The sequence below is a fragment of the Thunnus albacares genome, chromosome 5 (genome assembly GCF_914725855.1).
Source record: "Thunnus albacares chromosome 5, fThuAlb1.1, whole genome shotgun sequence".
Lineage (NCBI taxonomy): Eukaryota > Metazoa > Chordata > Actinopteri > Scombriformes > Scombridae > Thunnus > Thunnus albacares.
Genome location: NC_058110.1, coordinates 31,698,633 through 31,714,878, shown reverse-complemented (window position 1 = coordinate 31,714,878; position 16,246 = coordinate 31,698,633). Strand labels below are relative to the sequence as shown.

At 37.9% G+C, this 16,246-nt stretch overlaps 2 protein-coding genes across 2 annotated transcripts; one reads left to right on the top strand and one right to left on the bottom strand.

Annotated features, from left to right (window-relative positions):
* Positions 1-718: 718 nt before the first annotated feature.
* On the bottom strand, positions 719-7,746 carry LOC122982651 (ras-related protein Rab-7L1-like). Its single transcript, XM_044352093.1, has 6 exons — positions 7,683-7,746; positions 7,385-7,540; positions 5,784-5,855; positions 5,529-5,710; positions 4,609-4,730; positions 719-2,147 (listed from the first exon to the last, which is right to left on the bottom strand). The coding sequence occupies exons 2-6, from the start codon at positions 7,500-7,502 to the stop codon at positions 2,024-2,026; spliced, it is 618 nt and encodes a 205-aa protein (XP_044208028.1). The 5' UTR covers positions 7,503-7,540; positions 7,683-7,746; the 3' UTR covers positions 719-2,023.
* A 4,400-nt stretch (positions 7,747-12,146) lies between these two features.
* Positions 12,147-14,989, top strand: tmem81 (transmembrane protein 81; the record flags this gene model as incomplete). Its single annotated transcript, XM_044352364.1, has 6 exons — positions 12,147-12,240; positions 12,907-13,058; positions 13,146-13,291; positions 14,170-14,285; positions 14,483-14,676; positions 14,778-14,989. Coding segments are annotated over 6 exons (789 nt in total), but the record flags the coding sequence as incomplete, so codon positions are not given.
* Positions 14,990-16,246: the final 1,257 nt, after the last annotated feature.

Sequence of the window (16,246 nt, the reverse complement as noted above, 5' to 3'; positions counted from 1 at the left end):
TTAATAACAGACACACACACTTTCCATCATCTCCTTCTGTTTAAATTCATGCTTCCTCTCTCTCCTCTTTGTCCGCCTCTCTATCACCCAGATCATAACAAATACAATGTGCGATGTCAATTTGTCAAAGATTTAATGTTGCTGGTGTCTATTTTTCACAGAGACATTGAGCCTCATTCACAAACAGTGCGTACACACAAATCTGTGCTTAAACCATGGATATAGATATTTTAAGCACAAATCCAGGATTCATCAATATGTTCTTACCTGACTTTGTTCTTATTCTGCAGATACATTTACAACTACCTGCCTACCTACGACCATGCATACGCACAAATCATAAACATCATGGTCTTAAAAAATGATTTAGTCAATATTCATTCAATGTAAACAGTATATTAGAACCATAATTATTTAAAAATGATTGGGCCTAAATATACATTTAAAAGTGTGAATTTGCTAAAAATACATAATTTATTTACAAAATATAAAAGTGATAGCCAAGACATTGTAATCCATAAATCATGATCATAAATGTAATGAAATGATTAATATATTAAAATCGTCCTGTTCTCACTTTTAGATGATAATAGCTGATATATCAGAATCTCCATATTTGAATGTGACAGTGATTAGTTTCCCCATCAGATTAGGCTGTGATATATGCGCCTGACAGTTCAGCGTTGGCACAGGGAGATGAAACACGATGTGCACTCGGTGCAGCGGTAGAGATTTATTTAGGTCAATTCCACAGATCTACACATTTACCAACTTTTCATTTCCTTATGGACATACTGTATGATAGAGGTGCAACATGTGTGCAGGCTGTATACAGGATTCACAATCAGGCTCTAAATGGTTGTACAATGACATGTTTATGAGCCAAATCTGCCTTTTCTTTTCTTCTACTTCTGAAACTATTGTTTGCATTTCACTAGCAGTAAAGTTTTCTATATTTTTACCATCACAGCCTTCTCTCCACTGCTGCACCGCTCCAACAAAGCTTTCCTTATGTAGAGAAATGGGGGCGTGGTAGTATGCTAATTACCGATAGCAGGCATGCGCCAGTCAATTTAGATTGATTCTGATTCACTTAGTCAGGAAAATATTGAGAAAGACTGATTTCAGCTTTGTGCCGGTAAATCTCTGGTGGTCTGGTGCTGCCTTCCCAGGATGATCATCCACCCTATATATGGTACATTATTTTCTATTTGTACATGATTTAGAATAGAACACTTAGTGTAATTCTTCAGTACTTGAGTAATAGTGTCCTTTCAGATCCATGCAGACCCACACATGAACAATAAAGTGCTTTCCAGCATAACTAGCCTGGAAATGTTTGCTGGCAGAGTGGCTATACTGGAGTTAATTTAGATTTAGTTTAAAGGGTATATATATTATGCATTATTATTATTATGTATTTCCAGGTCGATATTTGTATTCTGGGGTGCTACTGGAATATCTTTGCTTGATTTACAGTTCAAAAAACTCCTTATTTATCTTATACTGGCCCTTGACACAGCCCCTCAGTTCAGCCTCTGTCTGGAACAGGCTGTTTTAGCCCCTGACTCTTTAAGGCGGAGGGACAAGGTAGAAAAAACATGTTGCAAACGAAGCATTCAGAGCAGGTTGAGGCCCTGGCTTTTGACTTGTAGGGAGCATTTCCACATGTGTTCACCTCAACTTTTGTACCTACATAACAGTATATAAATAAAAGAAAATCACAAAAAAGCAAATTATGTCCCCTTTAAAACTATTGGTACCTTGTTGGAAAACTGTTATATTTTACTTTTTGTTATCCAAGGAAGATTATCAGTGCACTTCATTACATCAACCTTACATCTAGGACGAGTGTCCTGGTGCTTCTTCTTCTTTCCTCTTCTACTGGAAAGTACAGACAGCCTAAGTACCTGAGGGTTAGGTGCTTTGCTCACAAGCACCTCAAAAACAACCTGAAGATTAAAACTAATGAGCAGGTCCTGGCTGTGTTTGCTTGTCTCTTGCTTGATGTCGAGGCTTAGTTTCAGCAGCAGCTTCCCCTGCTGTTGTTGAGCTCTGACTCCAGTGGAGGATTTACTCTGTCCTGAGGTTGGGGATCAAGTGGGTCCAGACCGGATTGAATTGACAGAATCTCCTGCACCAATCTCCTGAAACACAACAGATTTAGCAACATTAGTGAAATGTAAATTCTATTACAATAATTCATCAAAGTAGATTTCATATTTATGAATCAGTTTATCCAGTCGCTGAAAACTTTCAAAAACAAGTCAAGCTAAACTCTTACAATACTGTAGAGTATTTACTCATTGAAACAGGATGTACACATAAAAACTTGCAAGGCCACAATTTAATCAAAAGCATTTTAAGCTACCTTTAGCTTGTTTCACTTGTTAATTTCTCTGAGGAAGGGAGACTGTGTTTTTTTCCTCCATGTAGCTTGGTAAGGGTACAGGACACATAACATAAAAGGAACTGAATGCACTCATACAAAGACTCTGTGTGCATCAAAAACACATGTCCATGGTTTTTATATGACTGAATTAACACAACAAACAAGAGCAGCCCGTATTCACCTACCCCTTATACCTTATACCCCTTGGTTGGAAAGAGAAAAAGAAAAAGACATAAAGTACATAGATTCTAATTTAGCACAAAGCTTCAAATAATTATACTTTGTAAAATTCTTCACCATTAATCCTGCAAACAAGAGTCTCTTCTTATGTACATATCAGGTTGTACTCTGAGATCATTTGCAGTAAATGACGGACAAATTAAAGTTAAATTTTTTTACAGAATGAAGCAGCAAATCCCGTTAAAACAGGATTTTTTTTTGACAAATTTGGAAAAAAAAACACTTTGCTCTGTTGTGTTGAACATGTGGTTAATCTCTACAGCTGCCTGTGTCTTGTTGTTTCCATGCTGCCAGTCTGCTTATTGAAAATTGTAACTTCCTGTCTGTTTTGATGCTTTAGCCAACCTTCACCATACATTTGCTGTGTTATTTTGGTCATATTTTTATTATGTGTCACAAATGCGAGTTCTTCAAAAGAAACCTCTGATTATACTCTGTATAGTTTGTTTCACTGCCACCCTCATATCCTTACTGTACACCCATCTGTGATCTGTCAAGACTTCAACCGATGCTTTTAAGAAACAGCAGTGGGACAATTTTCCTGAAAAAGGGGAAATTTGACAAATATAAAAGCTAAAAGCATAAAAGTCTGTCAGCAGGACCTTTGTAGACGCCTGTATCAAAAATCTCAGCAATCACATGTTAAAAAGAGCAGTACACCTGTTGTAGATGAAGAACATTTCTGTCTGCAAATGACTATAACACTCAATTTCACTTTCCTTTTTATACCCTTCTAGATAAGTTCAAGTTTGAATCCCCAAATTTTAGCCAAATCTGGCAGCCATTCTATATGTAACACAACTGGAGTTCAGCTGCAGTTGACCCAACTCCCCTGGATACCTGAGGAGTAAATCACTTGTCAAGAACTTTGAGTATAGTGACCATGGCTGAATAATCAACCGGGCAGAGCAGGCAAAAACCCCACAGCTCCAGACCCTCAGTTCGATAATATGCACCACAAAAGCACCCTAGAAACTGAGATGGTACAGTAAGTGCCTTAAGGTGGCTCCTGCATGTTTTTTGGGAAGTCTTCTAGGAAGGACCTGTTTCAGATTGCTAGTTCTTATACCTTCTAACATCAGTTGATACTATGCTTACATGTTATATACTCTTAAACCTGCAATAACAGAATTTTTGACCACTTGGGGGCAGCAGAAACAAATTATGAATACAATATTGACCATCTTTTAAGTTGATATGTTGAACAGTTGCAAATTGCCACATCCATTTCTGTTCTGGTGACCACCTGGTCTTATTAACTTCTGAGGGAAATATCTGACTCTTTAGCTGCTAAATGCTCCACTATGTTCACCAGCTAGTCTACAGCTAACTGTGTCTGTTTGCTGTTTGGTGCTGAGCAGGTAGTGTATAGTTGGTTTTAAAGCTTTTTCTCTGAAATCAGCTGCCTGCTATGGCTGAAAAAAATGCTTTGGGAGCGCTGAGAGTGAACCAAAACAGTAAAGTTGCAGCTGGACAGCTAAACAATGAGCTGAAACTTGCTATATAGCTCTGTAAAGCCTTGATGAGCTGCAGAGTTGCTGATAATTCTCTGCAGGTTAATCGGTACACATTGTTATTGATTGAAAATATCGAATATAGATGCTGAAAATAAATTTGCATGTAATCAAATAGTAAGGGAAATAGGCCCTCTGATGTGTTAATCCAGCCCTGAATATGTTACAGCCACAAACCCAGCATCACGCAACAAACAACTAAATTTAGGCTCATCATCTGTGGATGGTCTCACACTATGTGCTAGGTTGAGGAGTTCCAAACCTTTGGAGAACCTTGATATTGAATTCGGACATGTTTGGGGCATCCAGTGAGGATGTCTGGCCACCTTTTCTGGAGAAAAGGATGAGGATGAGCTGTTCCACTCGCAATACTATCTACCACTATGGCCTTATGCCATATAGGCAGTTGCTGTCTGCCGTAATTTTTACTGCATCACCTGAACTCTGCATTTGTCCTGTTACCTTATAGCCTCTCCAATGTTCTTGTTCTCTTTGACGGATGTCTCAATCCATGTGAAGAAGCCGTTGGCCTTGCTGAACCTGTCGATGCTGTCTGCTGACACGACCCGCTGAGACAGGTCACACTGCAGAGAGACGTTTTGTTGTTGTATGGTTAGTGGCTCTGAATCTATGACTTGCTGAGGTTGGAGTGATATATTAGGCTGGTACTGGTTAATCAGATCTGTTTCACTCAGGGTCATCAATCTCTGATACGATGGATTTAAGGCAGTTTGATCAGTGTTAATAGTAGGCTTGACAACTGATATTGTACACATCAACTGTGCAATTCACCCATCAATTGGGTATGTGCAATAGATGGATGAATGTATTTGTTGTTGTTTATTGTTGTCTTGCTGTGATTTTATACTGCAGACACTGTGATGTCCAAGACAAATTTCCCACTGGGACACTAAATTCTATCTTATCTTATAGAGTGAATGCCACAACTGTGATTGATTTTGTCTGATTTTGCATTAATTTGAGTGAGAAATTTGTGTTTTTCCATGATAATCTGTGTTTAATTTGTTGCTTTATTTATCTGTTTCTTTATGAGCTTGTCAATAAAGAGTTATACTGTCTTTTATTTTCTGTCTTTTGCCCTAATTGATGTTTCTGTAGAAAATTATGTTTAATTTTAGAAAATGTATGGGCATCAAAAGAGTTTAATTTAAAAATATTACATGTAAACACAGAATGACAAGAAAAATACTTTAACCTCACTTATTTTGAAAGTTTCTCATAATGCTGAAAAGCTGTATGTCTGTTGCTGTTAGTCCACCAAACAATCATCACATGAACTAACAGCACCTTGATCATTTATTAATACAGAGTCAGAAGAGTTTCATGATCATTTCATTCATCAGTTCAATGCACTGAATCACCTTGTTGGCCAGCAGGATGCAGGGGATGGAGCCTCCGTTGGGCAGCATGGCCTTGCTGTCCAGGTCCTGTTTCCAGTGGCGACATCTGAGGAAGCTGGATGAGTTGGTGACGTCAAACATCACCACACAGCCCAAAGCACCTTTATAATAGATCCTGGTCATGGATATGAAACGCTCCTGGCCTGGAGGGAGGACACAAATAAAGGTCACTGTTTCATCCATCCATCCATCCATCCATCGTAAATTATTTTGTACCTGCTATATCCCACAGTTGCAGTCTGACTTTTTCTTTGTCTGACCAGTGCAGCAGCTTCACCGAAAAATCCACTGAAAAAATAAAGAAACAGAAGTGAAGTGAAAGAAGTGAGAGAATATAAGCAGAAGTGGTCACTAATCTGTAAAAAAAAACAAAAACAAAAGTAATAAATCTATTTATACACAAAATGTCCAGACTATGAAAAAAGAGAAATGACAATTTCCTCAAACACAACCACAAAATTCCAGACTTCCTTTCCTTTACAGACGCTCTTAGTGAAACTGGGTACTGTAGATATATTTATCAAAAAGTAATAGGATCACTGGTATGTTTTGAACATGGGCTATGTAGCTTACTGCCATGGTAAATATTTACTAGAGCACTAAATGTGTATTGCAGTAATTCATGGCTGAAAATACCATTTACACCTGTTTAACATTTTCTAAAAACCACAGTGTCCAGCTGTTTTAGGAAATTGCTGATCCTTTTCTAACATACTAATACCATGTTTAGACTGACTTTAGCTCTGTGTAAAAAAAATTATTGGACTGAGGTCAGTCTTGCAGTGCAGCACTGATGCCAAATCAGATAACTCCGGCAAGAAAGTTGAATCAGGCTCAACTTTTGACGCAATTTGACACCGAGATGAAAGATTAGCCGTCGTGATAAGTTTCCATAGTTGTGAAGTCCTGTCTCTGAGTATTACAAATCATGGTGCAGTGATTTTGCAGCCACCTGCATTGTTTGAACTCAGGACTGATTTTGGTCTCAATGCCTACAAGAATCTACAGCCATGCAAGCTTCTCTTTAAGGCTTTACCTGGGCACAGTAGTGCTTTGAGCTAACATTGGTATGCTAACATGCTCACAATGACAATGTTAACATGTTGATGTTTAACAGCTATAATGTTTAACATGTTAACCTTTTTAATGTAGCGTGTTAGCATGCTAAGATTTGCTAATTAGCACTAAACACAAAGTACAGCTGAGGCTGATGGTAGTATCATGATTTTTGCAGGTATTTGGTCACAAAACAAAGTTTGGACAATTTTAAACTGAAGATGACCAACCAACTGTCATGGGTAGTGCTACCTGGCTAGCATGGCTAAAAATGAAATTATATATTTGTGACTCCCAGTTCTACAAAAGATTCACAAGTAGGAGCTGGTGGACTTGGGGCTGAGTGCCACAGAAAGAAGTCAGACAGTACTGAGAGAAGGAACTGATACATTGGTGGTTTTGGTTTTTTCATGGGGTAACAAAATATAGAATAATGCAAACCTTGTCTTGTACAGTAAGCTTGAGACGTGCTACACAAATAAAGATGCCTTGTCTTGTCTTGCGTGTTATCAGTTGTTTCACATGAAATAGTTAAAAAAGTTTTTTGAGAATTATGAAACACAGTCATGCCTGACCTATTGGACCAAATATTTTAACAGCAGGGGTAATGTTTCGGAACTTCCCCTGTTGGTTGCACACCAAACAGGTGTGCAACCAACAGTACACACACACACACACACACACACATGCGCACAGAGCAAGATTAAGATCGATACAGTCACATTCTTCTACTCAACACTGATAAACTACAGCAGCCGTACCTCCCACTGTCATCTTGTACGTGTTGTTGAACTGTCCGTTGACGTAACGATGCACGAAGGAAGATTTCCCAACATTTCCATCACCAACAATCAATATTTTCAGCATGTGCTCAGTCATCCCTCTCTTCTATCAGACAACAACATGTGAGGGGGTGTCTGAAAAAATGCAAAGAGCATGAAAAAAGTGCCTACAGAGCCAACAGCTCAAAGGTCAAACCTCATGTCAGGAAATTTGATTTATGAGGCAGACAGGTAAAGTTGTTTCCTGTAACAGAACAAATGCTCGACCTTAACCCACCTGGATTTTACTTTACCTGAGCCTGATCCTCTCTCTGCACTCTCCCACTTTAAATTTGAATCTCCCAAACCCAAAATGATCAAGATATATATATATACATATATTTTTTTTTAAACTAAACTGTGCTAAATCTGAACCTAAAATATGATTTAACCTTGACTGTGTAAACGCTGTCGACTGACCTCTCTCTGTAGCACAGCACTCTGATCTACCGGTTTCGCTTTCTTGTAGGAAGTTGCCAACAGCCTTAAATAGTTCCCTGTCATAAACCACACCTTCACGCAACAGTAGAGCTGATGAATCTGTGCAGACTTTGGTTAATCTTTGTTTTTTTCTGCCATCACTCTCTTGTTCGTCACTGCAATCAGCTATCGGACACATTTATATTTGAAATCAGTCAAATAGTAGAGTATATATTATACTACATGACTTGCATTTGATTCCATTGGTGATGTTGAGGAAGGAACTATGGACTGCCCCAAACACTCAACTACTGTAGTGTTTTGTAAACTGTGATTTTTACTGCTTTATTTTCTGTCTTTTGAATCCCTTTATATTAAAGGAAAGATGTTCAATTAGTGCACATGTATAACTGTACTCTTAAGTCATAATATCCATGTGGGTTGCTTAAAGGATACAGCTGGCGATTCTCTCTATTTTTTTTTTTTTTGTCAACAAATCTCATGTGTAGAGCCAAACCAACAATGAATTGACCTATTTGCAAGTACTGTATGTCCAAAGCTTGATATATTCTATTCCTCTTTTCATTCTACACCTCCTTTGTTGTCTTAAAACTATGAAAAACATGTCAGTGAGTCACACCGCTGCACTGGGTGACATGTTCCTTCATCACAAAGAGTTTGGTCACGTTAGTTTGTTTAGAAACGGCTCCAAAGACTAGCGATCACGTTTTCAGTCTCCGAAAAGTAGTTCCACCTAGATTTTAGGCTGTAATTCAAATATTGTAACTGGGACTGCACACATGCTTCATTGCCACAATCTTTAGTAATCTAACTTTAACATTGGAAATCTTCCTCTTTTCCTTTTTTTGCCACTTCCCCCACCTGCCTAACCCTGTCACAAGACAAGAATGTTGATATTTGCCAGAGGTTGCTGAGGTTTTGTAGAGTCGGCTTTGTTTTTAAAATCCTCACTTTCTATTAGGGATGTGCAGAGATCCCAGTATTTGTATGTGTATCTGTATTTGTTGAGGCAGCAAAATTATTTGTGTCTGTATTTGTATTCGAATAAATTCTGTTTTTGTTTTTATGACACTTTTAATTTTAGTGCTACAATAAGTGTTCATGAATAAACTACCTTACAAAGGAGGTCCCCACATCGGGTCTTGAACTGGAGTCTTCCAGATCATAGATGACTGCGCTGATTACTGAGCTAAAACTTTACTCATCGCCTTGTGCACACAGACCTCTACCTATTTATACACCCATAACATAAGACAGCACACCATGCAAAGTGTAGGGAAGAACTTCAAAGGCAATTATTGTTTTGCACTTTTCATTTATTGTCTATTTTTTTACAACCTAACTTTGTGGAAAGGAGAAGAGGAACAACAGGTTATGGAGAGTCCCTTGGGAGCACTTTGCTTGTGTCAGTAGCTCAGCTTTATCTCTGGGGAACACCCCCAACAAATAATTTTTTAAATATTTGTATGAAACAAATATTCGTATAAAACCCACTGTTTGTGCTTTGCCGAATAATGTATTTGTATTCGGGCACACCCCTACTTTCGATGATATCTGTGTCTGGCAATGCTAGGGAAATATGGCGGATATGGTGAACTTCGGCCTCCATGAACATCAGGTGTTCTACATGACTTTCACACACTTACTTTCCACCTCGCTACATAAAGGACAAACTATTTCCTGCATTGGCACTGAACGCTGTCGTCGGACGTCAATCGTGATGTGCAAAATTGTCCAATATGAAAATAATACCAACTGGTACGCCCACCCACTCCTCCTCCTCCTCTTCCTGTTCTTATGCAACATCTCCTCCTCCTCCTCCACCTTCACCTCTCTTCCATCCCACCTGTTCATCCTCCTCCACTTTCTATCAAACTCCTCCACTTCACTCCTTCTCTCGATCTGTCCCATTAATGCCTTCGTCTCATTTACATTTTGTTCTGACGCACACACAAACAAACAAACAAACACACACTGAGGCATGTGGCATCGGCCACAGTCAGAGTTTTACTGGTCTGCCAACTAGGTCACTGTTATTGGCTACTGCACATGTTTCAGTCCCCCACTGATGCTGAGTCATATTCGTGACTCTCTGTTTTTTCGTGTTTTGATCCTTTTCCCAGTCTCAGCAACAGTACCAGTCACTGTTTAAAAATAACTCTTCTGGACAAACCCAACCTGTTGTTTATGTGGTAACTAAAATATATTTTTGGGCCTGCAAAAACAAAGCAGGTTTTGAAATTGTACAGTAGGGGGAGACATTTTTCTGCTATTAGCAACTTGTAAGTAAAGGTAAATTCATCACCAGGAAGTTGCCCTCAAATGGTCAAACTGTAAATGCAAGTTTCATGATTCTGAGGTTCATGTTACAGAGTTAACAGAGTGAACCAGTGTTGATGCTTCACTTCTGGATTTCAGGCACTTGCAGTTGTTGACGTGCTGTCATTTTGTTTTATGCTTTCAGAGCAGTACTCACAAATTGATTTCAGCCTGAGTTATTTTAAGTGCACTCTTGTCACAACCAGGCTCAAGGAAGAATGAAGAGTAGTGAAAACACTTGAGTTGTACTTAAAGTTTTATTTTTACCTCACCAAAATGAGACAGTAACAATAACAAATTCAAGGAGGAATGACATTAGCCACTTATAAAGTCCATTGTATGTGATATTGGCCCTTACAAAAAAACTTGGCCTCATTTGACTTGAGTATTGATTTAACAATGTTTGATGCTTTATAAAAAGTCAATATCTGTTTGATATATATTTCCATCAGGTCATCAGATAAACTCTAATTCAGGTTATTTTCATATCAGCACATATTGTCCCTCTACCACCAAACAAAGACTACACAACAACTTTTCTACTTATTTTCATTCTTTACTTGAAAAATATTGCTTTCAAATTTCATTGAGACATTGATATGATTATTTTAAAAAAGGTATTCAAACATTATAATTCATTCAAACATTAATGATTGTTTAAATGGTTTTCATTCCTCCATGTTCTCTGCCGTATGTTTTTATCTTGTCAGCTGCTGCAAGATGATTTGTACTGAGAAAAATGAAATCCTATTAATCAGTTACTTAACTCTGTAATGTAATCAGAGATCTGAAGGCATCAATCACTTTACACTACTGTGCTGTATGCAAAGCTGCTGTTTGTGGTTGGTCTCCTGTGTTTGTCTGACACCTAGTGGTCATTTTATAAACTACAGCATCATCCACATACAACTAAATGCAAATAGTGTTCACTGGTTTGTCTTGAACGCATGTTTGTCTTGTCAAAACCCTGCATCTTATGTTTAGTTTCTCAACTTTGACTGGCTACAATCATGATTTTATGTCCTTAAATTGTCATGAATCCATCAATAAGTGTCATGTAGATTTAAATATGGCTATTAATACCTTTATGCTGTATTCTGAAGAGCATGAAGGGAGCTCCAAATAGATTAAACAGTACAGTATGATGACTCAGTGCAAAATTTTCTAAATTTGCTTAATCGTTTAAGTAATTTTCTGAATATTCTATACATCTTTTATTATCTTTTATACATTCAGTTCAATTCGATGAACTGAATGTTGTGTTTTATGTAATTTAATTTTTAAAATTAAATTTTAAACTTCATCAAAACATGTTTATTAGCTATTTTCCAGTATAACAACAGAACAATAAAGACACCAATGCAATGCAAAGGCCTCTATGGCCTTTTTTCAGGACTTTGTAATTTAACACTGCTGAAAAAGTTCTCTGTAAACTGACACACATGTTAATTACTGTATCTTTTTTTTTAATTCCCAATTTTGACCAATGATTATACAACATTATATACAGGGGTGAATTATAACAAATACATTTTCCTACAGTTTCAAGATTAATTTATTATGATTTTACACAAGATTGTATAATGAAATGTAGTTTGTAGTCCCTTAATGCTACTCAAAAAAACAGAAATTATATAAATGGATTAATAAATAATCAGTCATAAAAATAAAGCAGTTTTTTATATTGGAGTGCAGAGGATGAATTGAGGAGCCTCAAGGAAAGAAGCTGCTCTCTAGTCTGGTGGTACGACAGCGGATACTTTTGTATCTCTTGAAAGACGGCAGCAGGGTGAACAGGCTGTGGTTGGGTCGGGTATTGTCTTTTAGTATCCTTTGGGCTCTGTGCAGGCTCCTCACCTCACCGATATCACTATTTCCTACAGTTTGAGCCACAGAAGAGAGGAACTGTGGTTGTCACGACGCAACATTCGATTCAAAATAAAACCAGTCATCAGATCCAACAGATGCAGCAGTTTGGACTCATAATCACATCATCTTTTACCTCTTCAGTCTCCATCTGATTTCTGCATTAAAAGGTGAGTGCACTGTAACTAACTTAACTGGACCTTTGAAAACAGGAAGCAAACAAAGTCATTATAACTAAGAGAGGTGCAGTAGTTTAGTATAATGACAGCATAGACTGATCAGAGATGCTCTAGTGGCTGTTTACTCTGGGTTGTACATTCATGAAAGTTTGTATTTTTGTGCAATATTTAAAAACAAAAAAACATATTTTGCAAACCCCAAATGAATGCTAGTGTTACTCTGTGTCTAGATGTATAAATAGACAGAAAATGATGCACGTAAGATGTATATCGTGTTCTCAGTTTGTTCTGCAGCCCTCAAGAGGCAGAAAAAGGATAAAATTAAATAAAAGAAATAGCTTGTGCCCACATGGTCCACAAGTTTTGATAACAAACTATGAAATGGTAATGAAAATGATATAATATGGTTTGCTTTGACTGTAGGGACAGAATAAAATGCAAAACATTCATTTTATCGGAAAACTGAGACTTCATCAACACTGTAAGAGCTGCTTTAAAACTTGTATTCTTTTTAAAAGTTAATATTTTACTTTGTACATTAGTAGGAAACTAAAACCCTTTTTTCCCCTGCAGATTTACTGTCAAACATCAACATGCAACATCTGTCTCTCATGCTTTGCCTGCTCCTCTTCCTCCTCCATCATCCTCTGACCTCAGCTGACCCGGAGGAAGTGCCGGTGGAGGTGATTGTTGACAGTTCTCCCTGCAGCGTCACCTGTGGGCTGGGTGTCAAAATTCAAACTCTGTGTTTACTGAAAGATGGCAAGACAGCGATGGAAGAAGATGTGAGACGTAAAGATGGAACAGAGGTATCACGGTGACATTTTAAACACTGAAAGACAGAGAAATGTTGAAGAAAATAACTGACTTTAATGATAATCATGGCTTAATCAAAGGTGTCGGAGGAGTGTCGTGTGCGTAGGGTGAAGTGTCGAGAGACATGGCAGTGTGGACTCAGGACCATCACTGTGACTTCAGGACAAAGAGTGGAGGTCGACTGTCTGGGAGAAGTCATGGAGGCGATGGGGAAGTTCTCCTGGAGGTGAGGACGGAAGAGAGGCGAAGCAAAACCATATAGACTATTCAGAATAAAATTTGTGTTGTAGTTTTGTAATGATGTTTATTGTTGAAGTGTCTTCAGTCTCCTCAGCTCAGGGTTGGATTAACTCACCAGGGCAAAAATGAGCTGTGGGCCTTTCATTTCCCCCATCTTAGTTTGGTTATAAGTTGACTAAATGTAAATGTATTTACTATAACAATGTGCATTATGTAATACTAATAAAAAGGCATCTACAGCCATTAGCAGTTCTGTGAGTACTTGCGCTTAATGCTCACATTAGCATGCTAACATGCCCACAGTGATGCTAGCATGTAGATGTTTATCAGGTATAATGTTTACCATGCTGGTATAGAGTGTAAGCATGCAAACATTTGCTGAAATAATTGCAGTTATTTTGTCATAAACCAAATACCTGCAAAACTGACAAAGTGACATTGCCACATACAGCAATACTTCTAGCATGGCTAAAAATACAGCAGCTGAAAATATTGTTTTTGCTTAATTCCAGTGGTTGAACTTCTCATTGTGCTTCAATGATGTACAGGTATACTCCGTGACCCTGTGACATCACTGTCAGGGTCACTTACAGGTGCAACAGAGCACTTCTGTACACACCCAACATTGATAACTGCCTTTAAATTGACTTGACACAACCAAAGAGGCAAGTGAAACACATCTTATCAGCCTGGAATTAAATTATTCTTTAGTGTTTTTATTAAATCATTCAAAAGTTGCATTTTGCCATTTTTTTTAAAAAAAAGGCAAGTCCATTAAATGATCCATGATTCTTTTCATTCTGTGGAAAAACAACCTGTACTTGCAAAGGCTCTTTGACTCTAATGTTTTCTACTATGACTCAGGGTATCCTGGCGTTATGCCCGAGGAATAATCAGCTCCGATGACTCTCTGTTTGCTCGCTGGGAGGCTCCTGAACTGGACCGTGTGATTCTGGATCCTGTCAGGGAGGAAGATGCAGGTAAACACACGTCTTGATGTGCACACACAGACTCATACCGCCATCACCTGCATTTTGTAGATGGCTCAAGTTTAAAACACCATTTCATTGTGATTTTGAGAGCAGTGTTGTTGTGTTCGTTATTAAAAACAGGAACAAAGACAGAAATGTACACCTGCTAATTCAAACACATGAACATGTATTTATGTAATTATCAGGTACATATCGCTGCGAAGTGCAGGATGCCAACTTCCGCAGGGTGAAGAGGGTTTACTGGGGGATCCGGGTTTTGCCCGACAAGATTCTCAATCTGGACTATGAAAGCTCTCTGGCCCAGTGGGACTTGGCTGGAAACCAGGAGAACCAGACTGTGTCAGACCAGGGCGACCACAGGACAGCTCTTCTTTACACTGTACGGTGTGGTTTAGGAAGTGATGGGTTTGGAGATATAAATAATTGAGCTGCTTCTTGAGTAGCTAACAAATTCCAATTTAATTCTGTCTGAACATCCAGATACTGATCAGTTTGAGCATCGCAGGCCTCGGGAGTGGACTGATTCTGCTCGGCCTCCATCAGATAGTGAAGAGGAGGAACACATAATTTGCCCAATGAACCCCAGAGAACCTACTATATGTACCTGTTTACAGATGTAACTTTTCCATCAACAAACATGTCTGTTGTTCTTAGTGTTTAACTGAAAATTGAAAGTAAAACTAAACATGCAACTGGGTCGCAAGTGACTTTGTGTTCTTTTAGTTAATGCTTTTATGTGAGAGTTGACAGGAGATGAAGGGAGAAGGAGATGGAGAATGAAAAGGTTCCCAGCTGGACTCAAACTGGGACACTGCAGTTAATGATCATGATCCTTTAACCCTTTGAACTCTACAATAGAAATGGTCCGCCAGTGCCTACATTGGTATTTTTGCTTATTGTGATGTCATTTTTTGGAGTATCTCCAAATGCTTCATATCCCTAGAATCTGTACAACCTAAGCTAAGAGGTTATGTAAGTAAATAAACCATAATAATTGATAAAAAGGTATTGAAATTGTGTCATATATTTAAAAAATACAAATATAGGACATGATTTTTCATCAAATTTTACTGAATAAACACACAAAACACATTGATCCAAAACATTTCTGAATGTAGAAACATGAACAAAATATTTCTTAACATTCCATAAGTTATTTGAACTATGCACAGTTTTTAGTTTTTGAGATATGCTCATTTTTATGAGCAGAGTGCAAAGGCGTTTTGTTAGTTTCATCTGCAATAGACATATTTCCCCAGGCATTTGATGTCATTGTGATGTCATTTCCCAGAATATCTTATCCAGGCCACCAGAGCACCACTGAAAAATCATTTAAATTTGTTTTATATATAAATGCTTAGTTTCTGATGGAACTTTCAAATTTGTGAAGTTGCTACTTCTGCCTCAGTGCATCATAAAGATCAACAACCATCAAAATAATTTCAAAAACTTAAGTCACAGAACATGCTCAGGGTTAGACCCTTTAATAGTGCAACACGAAAATGTGTCTCCCCTCTTCCCAGCTCCGAAAAACCACCAGCAATATCATATTTTGGCATCTTAAGAAATTAAATTACTACACTTGAGTAAATAAGTAACTTTGTATAAATATGTTCATTTCTTTTTTTACTACATTTCCAGAGGCACATGTTGTACTTCTCACTCCACTACATTTATTTGATAGCTACTAGTTTCTTTGCATATTAAGATTTTATATAGAAATCCTTCTGTCTGATCAGCTACCACTGAGGACACTGCAGTCATGTCCTCTGTGTTCTGGGGGATTTCAGGGTTTTTGCATAAAATGTGTAGGTTTCACTTTTGGTTTACATAGTCTGCCAGGATAATGATCGGTGACTGCATCAACTTACATCTTAAAATTTATGGTCTCTGTTTTGTTTCAAATGGTCACAGACACCATATTTGACAAAAAAAAACTGGCAATCAGA

What these genes read in the sequence shown, in the direction of transcription:
- LOC122982651 (XM_044352093.1), bottom strand. Translation starts at nt 7,502, where the DNA reads ATGACTGAGCACATGCTGAAAATATTGATTGTTGGTGATGGAAATGTT. An exon ending in GTACAAGATGACAGTGGGAG is followed by an intron (nt 5,856 to 7,384) that starts GTACGGCTGCTG and finishes TTATTTTTTCAG; the next exon opens with TGGATTTTTCGGTGAAGCTG. An exon ending in AACATTGGAGAGGCTATAAG is followed by an intron (nt 2,148 to 4,608) that starts GTAACAGGACAA and finishes GTTGTGTTTCAG; the next exon opens with GAGATTGGTGCAGGAGATTC.